Source organism: Megascapheus bottae, chromosome X (assembly GCF_031878675.1).
Source record: "Megascapheus bottae isolate mThoBot1 chromosome X, mThoBot2.hap1, whole genome shotgun sequence".
NCBI lineage: Eukaryota > Metazoa > Chordata > Mammalia > Rodentia > Geomyidae > Megascapheus > Megascapheus bottae.
The window spans coordinates 29,717,697-29,734,643 of NC_143547.1; the positions used below are offsets into that span (position 1 = coordinate 29,717,697).

The 16,947-nt window shown below is 45.2% G+C and overlaps 1 protein-coding gene and 1 pseudogene across 3 annotated transcripts; one reads left to right on the plus strand and one right to left on the minus strand.

Moving 5' to 3' along the window:
• Positions 1–497: 497 nt before the first annotated feature.
• Positions 498–8,608, plus strand: Ebp (EBP cholestenol delta-isomerase). 3 transcript variants are annotated; one of them, XM_090326310.1, is made up of 5 exons: positions 498–609; positions 2,689–3,055; positions 6,135–6,171; positions 6,283–6,413; positions 8,171–8,607. In XM_090326310.1, exons 2-5 carry the CDS (start codon positions 2,755–2,757, stop codon positions 8,386–8,388), a joined length of 687 nt encoding a protein of 228 aa, XP_090182436.1. In that variant the 5' UTR covers positions 498–609; positions 2,689–2,754; the 3' UTR covers positions 8,389–8,607. The 3 variants fall into 3 exon arrangements, with proteins under 3 accessions (XP_090182436.1, XP_090182437.1, XP_090182435.1); XM_090326311.1 differs by lacking the exon at positions 498–609 and adding an exon at positions 692–770 and having other exon boundaries at positions 8,171–8,608; XM_090326309.1 differs by lacking the exon at positions 498–609 and adding an exon at positions 826–844 and having other exon boundaries at positions 8,171–8,608.
• Positions 8,609–15,383: 6,775 nt separating this feature from the next.
• LOC150040705 (large ribosomal subunit protein uL24 pseudogene) lies at positions 15,384–16,653 on the minus strand (annotated as a pseudogene).
• Between the last annotated feature and the right edge of the window lie 294 nt (positions 16,654–16,947).

Below are 16,947 nucleotides of genomic sequence, written 5' to 3' on the forward strand. Positions count from 1 at the left end.
TCATTATGCCATCCTGGTTGGCTATTTAGAATAGGCAGGGTTGAGAATCTCCATGCCACTAGCTAGTCCCACTGAGGGGCCTGATTAGTTCCGACTTGAAGTCTGTGGAGGTGAGGCTGATCATGGCTTTAGGAGTGAGTTCTGACGTCTATGGGGATCAGGGAAAGGATTTGGTAATGTGTGCAGGGTGCGGTCTGCCCGTTTCCTGGCATCAGGAATGGGAGTTGTCCTGGGTACTTACTAGTTGGCTAGAGAACAAAGGCATAGTTGAGAGGACTAGGCAATGCTGGGAACGTGAAAGAGAGAGGAAAAAAAATAGAAGTGAAGAACGGCTTCAGAATGTCTACTGGCTTAAACATCTACCAACTTTAGCGGGTCCCCGCCCCCATCTCACCAGATTTGATTGCAGCCAACTGCGAAAGCCGCATCACGCGTGAGGACGGGTCTAGCGGCAAATCCAGTGCTCCTAATGATTGGGTTCCGCCTTTGTCCTTCTCTATTGGCCTGCTCCATTAGGCGGGGAGCCCGTGGGGGTGGGACTACCCAGTCAGCCCGCTAACCTAAGAGTCAGAATCCGGAGAGCTGAGACGCTGCTATTGCGCTGTTCCGGTGAGTTCTCTGCGCGCCCACTCTCACCCCATTTAGGCCTGCACCACCAGACTGCCTGCTCTCTGCCAGTTTTCCCGAGCCTCCTCCCCTGTCTGGTGCCTACGCAGGACTCCATAGTCCGGACGACCAAAGGCCCGCCCTTTAAACGTCGGGAAGCTGAGGTGGCCTGGGAATGGGATGCGGGAGAGAGGAGGCCCTCCGATTGGTAGTCTCCACGCTGGGCTCCCTTTACCAGGTTAGCGTAGCCAGAGGGGTCGGACTGTACTTTTCCTAGACTTCTGACAAGATGGCTGACCTTGTATACTACTGCCCGGAGGCTTCGGTTTCTGGAATTGTGAGACTTAGGGCTGTGCTTTTTTTTTTTTTTTTTTTTTTTTTTTTTTTTTGCGGCTCGTGCGGCTTGAACTTGGCCTGGGTGCTGTCCCTGAGCTCTTCAGCTCAAGGCTACCACCCTACGCTTGAACCAAGCCCACTTTTCGTTTTCTAGAGGCTAATTGGAGATGAGAGTCTCATGTCCCTTTGTGCCCAGGCTGGCTTTGAACCTTGATCCTCAGATCTTAGTGTCCTGAGTAGCTAGGATTACAGGCGTGAGCCAACATGCCCTGCAAAGCAGTAAATTCTTAATCTCATTAGTCCTTGTGGGCCAGATTTCTCAATCTGTGAGAAGGGGCTTTGGAGCCATAAATGCAAGTATCTGGTCCCCAGTAGCTTCTTGTGCCATCCTAACCTACCTTGAGCACCCACTCAGTGCTGGCAACATTCCTGATTGAGAGTGACTCTCCCAACTACCCTGTGACTAACCAGGACTGGTTCCTAGGTGTCCTCACCAGATAAAGATCTCCCTCTTATCTCCCTCTTGCCCCAGGGCTGAGATCTGGCTTGGTTCTTGCTTACACCAAAGAAGATTGGGACTGAGCCATTTTGTCCTTTTAGAGATAGTGACCGCTGAGAGCTGGCCCAAGGCCCGGACTAAAGCCTGGAACTAGCTGTCTATTTTATCTTTTTATTTTTGTGTGTGCAGGTGCTGGACCTTGAACTTGGGGTCTGAGTGCTGTCCCTTAGCTTTTTCACTCAAGGATGGCACGCTACTAGTTAAGCTACACCTCTACTTTCAGTTTTTGGTGATTAATTGTAGAAAAGAATCTCACAGACTTTCTTGCCCAGGTTGGTTTTGAACTATGATCCTCAGATTTTAGCCTCCTGAGTAGCTAGGCATGAGCCATCGGTGCTTGGCCTTTAGTCCAATTTTTTTTTTTTGCCAGTCCTGGGCTTGAGCTCAGGGCCTGAGCACTGTCCTTGGACTTTCTCAAGGCTAGAGCTCTACCACTTGAGCCTCAGCACCACTTCCGGCTTTTTTCTATGTATGTGGTACCGAGGAATGGAACCCGGGTCTTCATGCATGCTAGGCAAGCACTTTAACCACTAGGCCAAACTCCCGGCCCTTTAGTCCAATTTTTAAAACCACAAGTAATCAGATTTCTGTATGTATATGTATTTCTTTCAGTGCATGCACGCGGAATCGCTAGGTGCTGGGACTTGAATTCAAGGTCTGGACTCTCGCTTAGCTTTTGCTCTCAAGGATAGTGCTCTACTACTTGAGCCACACCTCCATTATTTTGCCAGTCCTGGGCTTGAGCTTAGTGCCTGAGCCCTGTCCTTGGACTTTCTCAAGCCTAAAGCTCTGCCACTTAAGATTCAGCACTACTTCTGGCTATTTTCTATGTATGTGGTACCGAGGATTTGAACCTGGGTCTTCGTGCATGCTAGGCAAGCACTCTAGCATTAGGCCAAACTCCCGGCCACTTTTGTTTTTTGTGTGTTTGTGTGTGATGAATCTGAAGTCTTTTCTACCATGACTAGTCTTAGTGGAACTGTGATCCTCAGATCTTAGCCCCCTGAGTAGCCAAGATTACAAGTATGAGCCACCAGTGCCCAGATTCTTTTGTTCATTTTTTCCATTAGCTTATTTTTCATCCAGTTTTACAGTCAGTCTTGTCAATAGCTAAATTCAGTTCCTTTACATTTTTTGTAATAGTAAACTATTTGATTTAATCATCCCTGTCTTTTCTGATTGCCCAGGTATTTCTGTTCCTCTTCTCCTCTCCCAGATTGTCACTTGAAGCCAATCACCCAGCTCACAGAAACATGACCACCAACGAAGGCCCCTTGCATCCCTATTGGCCTCGGCACCTGAAGCTCGACAATTTTGTACCTAATGACATTCCCAGCTGGTACATCGTAACTGCCCTGTTCTCAGTTTGTGGAGTCCTAATTTTGATAACATGGATGTTATCTGGTCGCACTGCAGTTGTCCCACTGGGGGCTTTGCGGCGACTGACCCTGTCTTGGTTTGCCATATGTGCATTCATTCACTTAGTGATTGAGGGATGGTTCAGTTTCTACAACAAGGCTATTCCTGGAGACCAATCCTTCTTATCCCAACTCTGTAAGTCCTAAGTTCTTATGTTATGGAGGGGGTGGATTTTCTGGGTAGAGTGTGAAAGTTTTACCTAACAAATTTTCCATTGACATATTTATTTTTTTTTATTTTTGCCAGTCCTGGGGCTTGAACTCTGATCTTGGGCACTATCTCTGAGATCTTCTTGCTCAAGGCCAATACTCTACCACTTGTGTCACAGTGCCACTTCCTGTTTTCTGGCGGTTAATTGGAAATAAGAGTCTCATGGACTTTTATGTCTAGGCTGCCTTTAAACTGTGATCCACAGTTCTCAGCCTCCTTAGTAGCTGGGATTACAGGCGTGAGCCACCAGTGCCTGGCTTTACTAACTGAGGCCCTACTCCAACCCAAACATTTTACTTCTGAACTTTGCTTTTTTAGGAGCATTACTCTTTATCAATTTCATAAAGAGCTTGCTTGCTTTTTTATGTTACTGGGGTTTAGACTAAGAGTCTCACACTTTTCAAACATGGATATTATGAACAATGTTGGCTTTTACCTCCCTTCTCCAATCTCTGCATACTTGATAATACTTCTTTTGGTTTCATGAAGTTTTTGTCTATATGTGCACTGGGACTGGGGCTTGACTCATAGCCTTGAGCAGTTTCTTGCCTTTTCCAGTCTACATCTGGTGCTTAACCACTTTGGCACATCTCTACTTCTGGCTCATTGGTGCTTAATTGGAGAAAAGAGGCTCTGGGGCCTTTCTGTCTGGATTGGATTTGAACCACTTTCCTCAAATCTCAGCCTCTGGGGCAGGAATGTGGCTTAGTGATAGAGTGCTTGCCTACCATGCATGAAGCCCTGGGCTTGATTCCCCAGTACCAGAGCTGGAAGTGGCACTGTGGTTCAAGTGGTAGATCTCTAGCCTTGAGCATAGAGAGACTTAGGGATAGAGCCCAGGCCCTGAGTTCAAGACCTAAGACTGGCCAAAAAAAATCTCAGCCTCCTAAGTAGCTAGAATTACAAGTGCTAGCAACCAGTGCTTGGCTTGCTTTAAACATTTGTTTTGACCACTGTTTTCATCTCTCTTGGGTAAATATATTGAAGTAAAATGGCTGGGTCTTATGGTTGGTATGTATTATAACTTTGGGAAAATCTGCTAGAGGATGGGGGTGTTGATTAGTGTAAGATCTTGTGCTTGCTTAGGGCCCGATGTTTAGCCTAGTGATAGAGTGCTTGCCTAGCATGCACAAAGACCCAGGTTTGATTCCTTAGTACCATATACATAGAAAAAAGTGCTTGCTTATTAGTATACAAGAGGTTCTAGGTTTTATACCAGCACCAAAAAAAATACCCCTAACAAAGTATTGTTGGTGGCTCATGCCTGTAATCCTACTACTCAGAAGGCTAAGATCTAAGGACCCAGTTCAAAGCCAGCCTGGACAGAAAAGTGCATGTGACTCTTATCTCCAATGAACTGTCAAAAAAAATCTGGAAGTGGCACTATGGCTCAAGTGGTAGCGTGTTAACCATGATCAAAAGAAGCTCAAGGACAGTGCCCAGGCCCTGAGTTCAAGCCCCAGGACTGGCACACAAAAAGAGTTTGAAGTACAGAGCACTAGCCTTGAGCATAAAAGCTTAAGGTCAGCACCAAGATTCTGAGTTCAAGCCTCAGGTCTGTCTCAAAAAAACAAACAACAACTACAACAAAAGGCCTGGTACTGGTGGCTCACAACTGTAATCCTAGCTACTCAGGAGGCTGAAATCTGAGGATCTAGGTTCAAAGCCAGCCCGGGCACAAAAGGACCTGAAACTTTTTTTTTTGCCAGTCCTGGGCTTGGGCTCAGGGCCTGAGTACTGTCCTTGGACTTTCTCAAGGCTAGAGCTCTACCACTTGAGCCTCAGCACCACTTCCAGCTTTTTTCTATGTATGTGGTACCGAGGAATCGAACCTGGGTCTTCGTGCATGCTAGGCAAGCACTCTACCACTAGGCCAAACTCCTGGCAGGACCTGAAACTCTTATCTCCAATTAACCTCTAGAAAATGGGAGTGGGGCTTGGCTCAAGGGTAGGGCAATAACCTTGAACTGAAGAGCTCAGGGACAGCCGCTCAGGCTGAGTTCAAGCCTCATGACCCACCCCAAAAAAAGTCTCTTGGACTTTTCTGCTCAAACTGGCTTCAAACTATGATCCTCAGATCTCAGCCTCTTAAGTAGCTATAGGATTACAGGTGTGATCCACTGACTGAAGGCTTACACATGCCTCCTTTGATACCACAAGTATTTATTGAGTACCCAGCAATCACAGAAACATTTCTGTGTTAGATTACCCACACATTGTCTGTCTGTCTGTCTGTCTGTGTCTCTGGGTCTTCACCATGTGTGGTGTGTGTGTGTGTATATATACATACGTGTGTACACACATGCTCAAGTGCACTGATACTTACGGCCTGCTGATAGTTAGCTTTTTCACTAAAAGCTAGTATTCTGCCACTTGAGCCATAACCCCTCTTCCAGTTTTTATGCTTTGGGGGAAAGTGTGGGAAGGGTTCTGAGACTTGAACCCAGGGCCTGGATGCAGTCTCTTGCGCTTTTTTTGCTTAAGACTATTACTCTGCTCGCTTGAGCCACAGCTCCACTTCTGGCTTTTTGGTTAATTGAAGGTTAAGGGTCTCATGGACTTTCCTGCCTGTGCTGGCTTTGAACTGTGATACTCTGATCATGGCCTCCTAAGTAACTAAGATAACTAAAGAGAGCCATAGGTCCAAACAGTTATCCCCGTTTCATTTTTTTGTGGGTCATAGGCTTGACCTCTGGGCCTGGGCATTGTCTTCAGCGCAAGGCTACCCCTTTAGCCACAGCCCCTCTTCCCCTTTTCTAGTGATTAATTCGAGATAAGAGTCTCAAGGTCTTTGGTGCTTGAGCTGCCTTTGAACTGCAATTCTCAGATCTCAACCTCCTGAGTAGCTAGGATTACAGGCATGAGCCATTGCTCCCGACTTGCAATCTCCTTTTCACAACTGAGGGAACTGAGGCATGAGGATATTATGGAGTCTGTCTTACTGGAGCACTTATTAGTGTGAATCTCTATTTTTACCTTTTCACATATCTTTGTTTCTTTTCAGGGAAAGAATATTCCAAGGGAGACAGCCGCTACATCATGTAAGTGTTTGCTTCTAGTGGTGGAGACATGCACTGATTGGTGGTGGTTGTAGTGAGCTCTGAAGACAGAGCTTACTGAAGCCAATGTCCTTCCATCTCTTCTCTTCACAGTTGTGACAACTTTATCTTTTGTATGGAGACCATCACAGCCAGTATGTGGGGACCACTGAGCATTTGGGCAGTGATTGCCATTCTCCGCCAACAACCGATTCGTTACGTCCTACAGCTTGTGATATCTCTGGGTGAGGAAAATTCATACTGGGCACTAGAGGGGTTGAAGGTGGGATCCACAGACCCAGGTACATCTCTGTGGAGGTCATCATCCAGGGCTAAGTTTCACTGAATGCCAAACATCTTGAGCTTTTGGTGGAAAAGCCGAGCCATGCACTGAACTAACCTGTCCAGCAGAGATTCATTTCTCCACTTCCATCATAACCAAGTCTATACTAGTAAGAATCTCAGCTAGGACTCTGAAAGCGCTCTCGCTCTCTCTCTCTCTCTCTCTCTCTCTCTCTCTCTCTCTCTCTCTCTCTCTCTCTCTCTGTCTCTCTCTGTCTCTGTCTCTCTCCCTCTCTCCCTCACTCCCTCACTCCCTCTTTCCCTCTCTCCCTCTCTCTCTCTCCAATCCTGGGGATAAACAGGGTCTGGGCATTGTCCATGGACACTTTTGCTCAAGGCTAGAGCTCTACTACTTGAGCCACAGCACCATTTCTGGCATGTTCTGTGTATGTGGTACCAAGGAATCAAACCCAGAGCTTCATGCATGCTAGGTGAGCACTCTACCACTAGGCCAAACTCCTGGCCTCTCTTTTCTTTTTTTGAGACTCAGTTTTCAGTTTTCCAGTGTTGTTAAATTATTAAGTAGTTTTAGTTCTGGATATATGAATTTTCTTTAGTCAAAGAATCCCAAGAGATTGAGAATTCTAGAATATGAGATTTTCCTTCAAGCAGGGCACCTGTGGCTCATGCCTGTAATTCTACTACTCAGGAGGCTTAGAGGGACGGAGAATTTGACCTAGTGGTAGAGTGCTTGCCTAGCATGCATGAAGACCTAGGTTCGATTCCTCAGTGCTAGATACATAGAAAAAGCCAGAAGTGGTGTTGTAACTCAAGTGCTACAGCTCTAACCTTCAGAAAGCCCAAGGACAGTGCTCAGACCCTGAGTTCAAGCCCAAGACTAGCAAAAAAAAAGGAGGCTTAGATCTGAGGATCATAGTTCAAAGCCAGGAACAAAAGTGCATGACTCTTGGGCCGGGAGTTTGGCCTTTTGGTAGAGTGCCTGCCTAGCATTCACAAAGACCCGGGTTCGATTCCTCGGCACCACATACACAGAAAAAAAGCCGGAAGTGGTGCTGAGGCTCAAGTGGTAGAGCTCTAGCCTTGAGAAAGTCCAAGGACAGTGCTCAGGCCCTGAGCTCAAGCCCAGGACTGGCAAAAAAAAAAGTACATGACTCTTAGTTCCAGTTAACCACCATAAAAGCCAGAAGTAGAGCTGTGGCTCAGGTGTCTTGAACAAAATTGTTCAGGGACCCATGCCCTGAGATTCAACTCCAGGACTAGCACCAAAAATTTTCTCTTTAATTAATCAAACTATGAAGCTCCCCTAAGTTCCCACACTGTATTTTTTTATCTCATTTTGCAGATTGCTGAGATTTTTCAGCTCTGATTTCACAGTTGTTTGAGTGTGAGATCCTGAACTTGGAGACCTTGAAGGATATATTGGGTTTTGTTTTGTTTTAGTTTTCCTTTTTTATTTCTATCCTGGGACTTGAACTCAGGGCTCTGGGCACTGTCCCTAAGCTTCTTTCTAGCACTCTACCACTTGAAGAGCCACTGTACTACTTCCGACTTTTTCTGTTTATATGGTACTGAAGAATCAAATGCTTGGTTTCATGCATGCTAGGCAAGCACTCTACTAATAAACCACATTCCCAGCCCCTGAAGGATGCATTGGAATAGAGAATTTGGGCTAGCTTTTTCTTCCTCTTCTCTCCCACAGGCCAGATCTATGGAGATATTCTGTACTTCCTGATGGAGTACCAAGATGAATTCCAGCATTCAGAGTTCGGCCACCCAGTCTATTTCTGGTTTTACTTTGTTTTCATGAATGCATTATGGCTGGTAATACCTGGAATCCTCTTGCTTGATTCTGTAACACAGCTTACTCATGCTCAAAGTATGTTGGACTCCAGAGTTACAAAAGCCAAGAGGAAGTAAAACTAACAGTAGGCTGAACTGAAGACTTCTGAAGAGGCACTTTCCATTTACCAGAAGAATAAGCCTGATCTCGCAGGTTGGAGGAACAAAGCTAACTGATCTTTCATATTCAGGCCAGTAACCAGAAAAATAAGGATTATTGTATAGGTTTATCAGGAGCAATGGGTGGGGGACAAAATTTTTATGACCAGTTAATAAAAGTTATTCAGTCTAACATAGAGAACTTTATTATGAACCCCAAAGATGCCCTAAAACTAATCTCCACAGACCACTCCCACTCATCACTGACTCATCCACACATCCAAATTGTCATTATAGATTTCCTGTCTCTAATGTCATCAATTCCTAGCACTGAATCCACACAATCTTATCTGTTTTTCCCTAAAGATCCCATAATTTATTACCTAAAATTCCCCCTTAAGATCCCATCATTCACACCATAGACCTTATCATCCCATCCTATAGTTCATTGGGCTGCCAAAAATCCCAAGACTGATTGGCTTAAACTACAGAAATGAAGGTTCTCAGGAGCTATTTAAGGTATTAGCCCATTTGGTTTCTTCCTTTCTTTTTTTTTGAAAAAAAATTTTGTTCAGTCAATTGTTCAGTTGTGGGCCTGGAACTCCGGGCCTGGCCACACTTCTGGTTTTCTGATGGTTAAGTGGTTAATTGGAGATAAGAGTCTCATAGACTTTTGGGCTTTCGAGCCAGGCTGGCTTTGAACTGAGATCCTCAGATCTCAGTCTCCTGAGTAGCTAGGATTACAGGTGTGAGTCACCAGCACCTGGCCACTAATTATTTTTGAGATGAGATCTTGCTTCCAAATCAGGTATGTTTCTAAACTGCAGTTTGCCTATTTTGAGCTTCCCTTTATGCTGACATGCCAGGCATCTAGGCATATGTCATCGAACTACATTTTTTCTTTTTTTTTTTTTTTGTGGGTCATGGGGTTGAACTCTGGGCCTGGGTGTTGTCCTTGAGCTCTTCAGCTCAAGGCTACTGCCCTACCCCTTGAGCCTCAGCCCCACTTTCCCATTTTCTAGAGGTTAATTGGAAATAAGAGTCTCATGGACATTGATGCCCAGGCTGGCTTGAACCGATATCCTCGGAATCTCAGCCTCCTGAGTAGCTAGGATTACAGGCATGAGCCACTGTGCCCAGTCCAACTAATTTCTGTTGAAATAGAACCAGACTTTTCTACTTGAACTGGTGAAAATCAGTGTCAGTTTCCCATACAGTTGGGATGACAAGCACTTTTCTACCCCACCCTGCTATTGACTGAGAGGGCTGACCTTGCACCTAAGACACTCTTGATCTCAGCCTCTCAAGTAGCTAGAATTACAGGTAATATATACAGGTAAAGCTTTTTTTAAGTGTGTAAGGATCAAAACCCCAGGGCATTATTCAAGCACTCATTACTGATCCACATTTCCCAACCCCCACACAAATGATATCCAACTCTTCCCTAAATATGCAAATGAAATGTGTGAAACTTGCGAGTATGGCACATCTTCATTCTGAGCCTAAAATTCCTAACTGTAATCTTGGAAAACCCTATCCATTTTCTGCTTAGAATATAGAGAGCCAGGCACAGTGGCTCAGGCCTGTAATCCTAGCTACTCAGGAGGCTGAGCTCTGGTGATCAAGGTTCAAAGCCAGCCTGGGCACAAAAGAATTCATCTCCAATTAACCTCTAGAAAACAGAAATGGGGCTTAGCTCAAGGGTAGTAGCCTTGAGCTGAAGAGCTCAGGGATAATGCCCAAGCCTAGTTTAAGCCCCAACACCCCCACACATAAAATAAAGTAGTGAAGCGGGGCACAGTGGCTCACATCTGTAAATCTAGCTACTCAGGAGGCTGAGAGGTCGGGCACCAAAGAACATCGGACTCCTAACTGCAGTTAACCACTGGAAAACTCAAAGTGGGGCTGTGGCTCAAGTGTAGGGTGGTAGCCTTGAGCTGAAGAGCTCAGGGACAGTGCTCAGGCCCAGAGTTCAAGCCCCATGACCAACAAATAAAAACAGTAAACAGGGTTCAATTCCTCAGTAACACATACATAGAAAATGCCAGATAGGGGACCTGGAGTTTGGCCTGATAGTAGAGTGCTTCCCTATGCAGAAAGACCAGGGTTCGATTCCTTGGTACCACGTACTTAGAAAAAAGCCAGACACTTCTGTGCTGAGGCTCAAGTGGTAGAGTGCTAGCCTTGAGGAAAACCCAAGGACAGTGCTCAGGCCCTCCTGAGTTCAGTCCCCAAGACTGGCAAAGAAAAAGCCAGATATGGTGTTGTGGTTCAAGTGATAGAGTTCTAGCCTTGAGAAAGCCCAAGGACTGGCAGTAGTGATAGATGTAAAATAGGTATTCCCATTCCAAAAGGGAAAAATTGAAAAGAAGTGGCATCACAGGTCCCAAGTTAAGTCCAAAATAAACAGGCTAATTCCATTTGGGGTGTGTGTGTGTGTGTGTGCGCGTGCGCGCGTGCATGCATGCATGCATGCACCTGCACTTTTCAGTACTGGGGCTTATACTCAGAGCCAGGGCACTCTACCTTAGCTTTTTTGGTGAAGGCTGGCCCACTTGAACCACAGCTTTACTTCCAGTGTTTTGCTGAATACTTGGAGATAAAAAGTCTCAAGGACAGGACCAGGAGTTTGGCCTAGTGGTATCGTGCTTGCCTAGCATGCACGAAGACCTGGGTTCGATTCCTCGGTACCACATACATAGAAAAAAGCTGGAAGTGGTGCTGAGGCTCAAGTGGTAGAGCTCTAGCCTTGAGAAAGTCCAAGGACAGTGCTCAGGTCCTGAGCTAAAGCCCAGGACTGGCAAAAAAAAAAATCTCAAGGACTGGGCTGAGAGTTTGGCCTAGTGTAAGAGTGCCTTCCTAGCATGCATGAAAACCTAGGTTTGATTCCTTGGTACCACATACATAGAGAAGCTGGAAGTGGTGTTGTGGCTCAAGTGGTAGCTCGCTAGCCTTTAGGAAAGCCCAAGGATAGTGCTCAGACCCCGAGTTCAAACCACAGGACTGGCCAAAAAAGAAAAAACTAAAAGGTCTCACAAACTTCTGCCTCCACTGGGTTTGAACCAGGATCCTCAGATCTCTATCTCCTGAGTAACTAAGATTCCAGATATGAGCCACCAAAGCCCAGCAACACTTGATGTTAAGGATAGAAATGATGTTTCTCCTTGGATGGATACTGTTTCTTCTGGGCTTACAGGGTATGGTCATATCTCTGTATCTAGCCAGGGAAACCATGTTACTCTACTGAGTGGCAGAAACCAAAGCCATAGCACTCTCCTCCAAAACTGGAGGGAAAACAGACCCCAAACTGGGATCACTTTTTTTGTCAGTCCTGAGGCTTGAGCTCAGGGCCTAGGCAGTGTCCCCAAGCTTCTTTTGCTCAAGGAGAGCATTCTACCACTTGAGTGAGCCACAATGCCACTTCTGGCTTTTTTGTTTGTTTGGTTTTTTGTTTGTTTATGTAGTACTGAGGAATTGAACCCAGGGGTACATGCATGTTAGGCAAGCACTCGACCGCTAAGCCACATTCCCAGCCTGGAAATCAATCACACCTTTCTTAAAGGACACTACCTGTCCAAATCGAAAGGGCTCCATTCAGTGGAATCCCTCTGTCTTACTCTGTCCTACCTGGCACTGTTTCGCTGGTATTCCACTTTTGTTCCTAGTTCTGCTGTGGTGACTGATTAGATAACACACCTAGAATCTCTCTATAGAGTAATGGTCCAGACATATCTTGTGTGTTCTCTTTGCAAAATAGGACAAATATTTTTTTTTCTTTTTTGAAACACTGTTTTCATTCAGACTAGCTTTTTTTTTTCATTTGTGTGTCCTGGCGCTTGAACTCGGCCTGGGTGTTGTCCCTGATCTCTGAAGCTCAAGGATACCACCACATTGAGCCAAGACCCATTTCCTGATTTTCTAGAGGTTAATCAGAGATAAGAGTCTCAGGTCCTTTTGTGTCCAGGCTGGCTTTGAACCTTGATCCTCAAATCTCAGTCTCCTGAGTAGCTAGGACTACAGGCATGAGCCACTGTGCCCAGCTACTCAGACTAGCTTTGAACTCAGTCTGAGCTGTAGGCTTATGCTACCATGCTTGGTTTGACCTGTCCATTTTTTCGTGGGGCTTGAACTCGACATGGGTATTGTCCCTGAGCTCTTCAGCTCAAGGCTACTGCTCTACCCTTTGAGCCAAAGCACCACTTCCTGAGAATTTTCTAAAACATTTTTATCCCCTGTCTGCCTGACATTTGATTTATCAATATTTGTCTCCACTGGAATTTTTGTATAAACAAAATACTTTTTTAAACAATGTCAGCTCATGGGGCACCAGCAACTAACACCTATAATTCTAGCTACTCGGGAGATTGAGATCTGGAATCCAAGTTTGGAATCAGCGCAGGCAGTAGCAAAGCCCATGAAACTCTTATATCCAATGAATACCAGAAAACCAGAAGTGGAGCTGTGGCTCAAAGTCTTGAGCAAAAAAGATCAAAGACAGCATCCAGGCCCTAAGTTAAAGCCCCATAATTGACAAAAGAACAAAACCAGGCCGGGGACCTAGTCTAATGGTAGAGTGCTTGCCTAGCATGCACGAAGCCCTGGGTTCGATTCCTGGGTACCACATACTCAGAAAAAGCTGGAAGTGTTGATGTGGCTCAAGTGGTAGGGTGCTAACCTCAAGCAAAAATTTTCCAAGTACAGTGCCCAAGACCTGGCAAAAAAAAAGCCAGGAGCCAGGCAGTGGCTCACCCCTATAATCCTACTCAGCTTCTCTGGAAGCTGAGATCTGAGAAGCAAGGTTCAAAGCCAGCTGGGGCACAAAAGGACTTGAGACTCTTATCTCTAACCTCTAGAAAAAGGAAGGGCTTGGCTCTAGGGTAGGGTGGTAGCCTTGAGCGAAAGAGCTCTGGGATAACTCCCAGGCTGAGTTCAAGCCCCATGACCCACAAAAACAAAGCCAAAAGTGATGCTATGACTCCAGTGGTAGAGGCCTATCCTTGAGAAAGCCCAAGGACAGTGCTCAGGCACCAGGACTGGCAAAATAAAGGAAAAGAAAAATGCCCGAGACCTGGTAACTTAGCAAATATTTCTTGCCTTGTTTGTTTGTTTCAACTTTTGTTACCTCCTTAGAGATGACTACCTTTCAAAAGTAGTCATTTTGGAGGTGAGAGCTCCAACAAGTAATTCGGGTGGAAGAGAAAAATATAGTCTTCAACCACGTATCCCCACAGATCTCATCGTATATCCCACAGATGCCAGATCCTGCACCCTCACGGTTTCCATCACTCACACCACACCTGCGCCCCTATCACTCAGCTGCTTGGCTCCTAACAAGTCAGACACACAGTCATACCAAATGCCCCATAAACTGTCCTCACAGAACTCCATTCACCACAAACCACACATCATATAAGCTAGAGTCTATCTCTCATCTGCTGTCACTCTCATCCTCATTTGTTCAAATGTGTACTTCCCTTTGGCTTCAGACTGACAAGGCATAGCCCCACCTTCTGTCCACTCTGTTGTATTACCTTCTTTCTGTGCCACTTGCCACACTTGGATCTTGACTTTGTTTTTCCCTGGCCTGCAATGCTCTCCTGTATAAAAATACGGCAAGTACGAGTACCTACCTTGGCCTGGTACTGGTAGTACATTCCTGTAATCCTAGCTCCTTAGGAGGTAACACCTCCACTTCCTGCTTTTTTGCTGATTCATCGGATTGTTCTGCTCAGGTTGACTTCGAACCAAGAACCTCACATCTCAGCTGAGACCAAATGAGACCATGTGGACTTGGAGCTCAGGTGGTAGAAATGCCAGCTTTTGAATGAAAGCGACAGACCTTGAGTTCAAGTCCTGGTTCCAGGGGGAAAAAAGAGAAGAAAAAGCTAAGCGATAGTGCCCCAGTACTACTGCAAACACATGTACATATATATGCACGCACATACACAATTATATTACCCACCTCATAGAGTTTTGGGAATGGACTAAACAAATTAATACATGAAGACTGTAGACCATATATACTTTATATTTGTTTGGATGGAACAATAAATAAAAGAGAAATTCTCAGGACTATGCCAAAGATCTTTTGAGATCCAGCATCTTTCCATCCATAGGCCCTGTGTACATCCAAGGCAGAGGTTATCTGATAACATTATATGCCTGTCTAAAGCTTGTGCACTAGTACTCTCAGGGGGGAAAAAAACACTCCAAGCTTCAGGCTAGTAGTTTGCTCACTCACTTCATGACAACTGAAATAAGAATGGATTGTCAAAACACTTTTTCCATCAGGAAAGCCAGCATTGCCAGAAGCATGGTTCAAACCTGGAATCATAATTACTTAGTGGGTGGAGATTGGGGGCTCTTGGTTTGAGGACAACTTGGGCAAAAAGTTCAAAAGAATCCATCAGAGTCGGGCACGGTGGCTCACTCCTGTAATCCTAGCTAGTCAGGAGGCTGAGATCTGAGGATCAAGGTTCAAAGCCAGCCTGGGCACAAAAGGACCTGAGACTCTTATCTCCAATTAACCTCTAGAAATCGGGAAGTGGGGCTTGGCTCAAGGGTGGGGTGGTAGCCTTGAGCTGAAGAGCCCAGGGACAGTGCCCAGGCCAAGTTCAAGTCCCCATGACCCACCCTCTCCAAAAAAAAAAAAAAGAATCCATCGGGACTAGATGGAGTGGTGTGCACTTGCTATCCTAGTGAGACAAAGAAGCACAAATGTGAAAATCAAAGTCCAAGCCAGGGCTGGGAGTGCGGCCTAGTAGTAGCATGCTCGCCTAGCATGCACAAAGTCCTGGGTTTAATTTCCTGGTGCCACATACACAGAAAAATACACAGAGCCACTTCTGGCTCTGCTGGCTCTGTGGCTCAAATGACAGAGTGCTAGCCTTCAGCAAAATGTGTCCAAGTACAGTGCCCAGGCCTTGTTCAAGCCCCAGAACTGCCAATAAAGGGGAAAAAAAAGAAAGCTTACCTCATTCCTGTATCTTTTCAATAGTTTCTTCCTTGTATTTTGCCCTTTTCCTTTCCTACTTGTCAGGATTTGGCTTTCTGTTCTAGGATCTTTTTGTATTCTTGGTTCACTTTCAGCCTGGTGATAACCACCATGCTGTGGTGAATGCTCACGAGGAAAATGGTGCCATCAGCCTTTTCCCACTGTCCCTGTTCCGTATAGATGACAGACTTCTTCCTGTAAACCTGGATCACTTTGCCAATCTGCTGAACTTTAGAGTGTCCCCGTACCACCTGCACCTCATTATCCTTTTGGATGGGCATAGACTGCACGTCGTACTTCTGTCTCAGCTCTTTGGAAAGAAGGGAAGATATATTTTTCTGTGAATGTGAGAAGGTGTATTGAAATGCCTTTTTTGGTTCTTGTTTTCGTTAGAAGTGAAAAGGGATTGAACTTTATTTTGGATGTTCTTGCTTCAGCGATGGCCGAAAATGGCTCAACGTTTTAAGAAAGAAAAATCTGTTGGATTAAAACATAAAAGGACTAGAGAGGAGCTGGGAATGTGGCTTAATAGTAGAATGCTTCATAGGCATAAAAATTTATGACTCTATAGACATAATGTTTTAATACATAGATTAATATGTATCTATAACATACAAACCCTCAGCCTAATTTTAACTATGTTCTAAAATCTAAGTGTCAGTGATTGTATATAGAGATTCCCTTCTTGAATACTTGCTTGTTAAACACATCATTTGAAATATGATGTAAAATGAATGTTAACAAATTCTTTTAAAAAATAGTAGAGTGCTTGTCTAGCATGCATGAAGCACTGGCTTCCATTCCTCAGTAGCACATACACAGAAAAGGCCAGAAGTGGAGCTGCGGATCAAATGGTAGAATGCTAACCTTGATCACAGAGAAGCTCGGATAGTGCCCAGGTCCTGAGTTCAAGTTCCAGGACTGGCAAAAAAAATGAGAGCAGAGAGGAGAGAGACAGAGAGAGAGAGAGAGAGAGAGAGAGAGAGAGAGAGAGAGAGAGAGAGAGAGAGAGAGAGAGAGAGAGAGAGAGAGAGAGAGAGAGAGAGAGAGAGAGAGAGAGAGAGAGAGAGAGAGAGAGGGGATAAAGGAGAGAAGCACCTAGGCATAGTGGCAAACGTCTATAATCCTAGTTTTCAGAAGATGGCACATTAGAGACCAGTTTGGATCACTAAAAGTTAAAAGGAGGGAGGAAGAGAGAGAAAGCGAGGGGGAGGGAGACACAGACAGTACGAACTTCTGTAGTCATACATGATCGAGCATGACAAATCCAACTTAATTACTTTTGCGCTCCAGCCCAGTGGCAGAAACCAATCAGGACCCAAGTCAGCAAGTGGACCCTAACTGACCAATTGTGTTCCCGGATAGGGAGAGAAATTAATAAAACATAAACGGGGGACTTCATTGGATGTCTGTAAAAAGAAGGAAGGAATAGAAAGCTAGCCTAAAAATACCCGGCATTAGTTAATGGAGTATACCAAGCATACAGGAAGGGTAAAAATGATACAAGTACCGTTCCATGAATTTTCATAAGGTGTAAATTATTT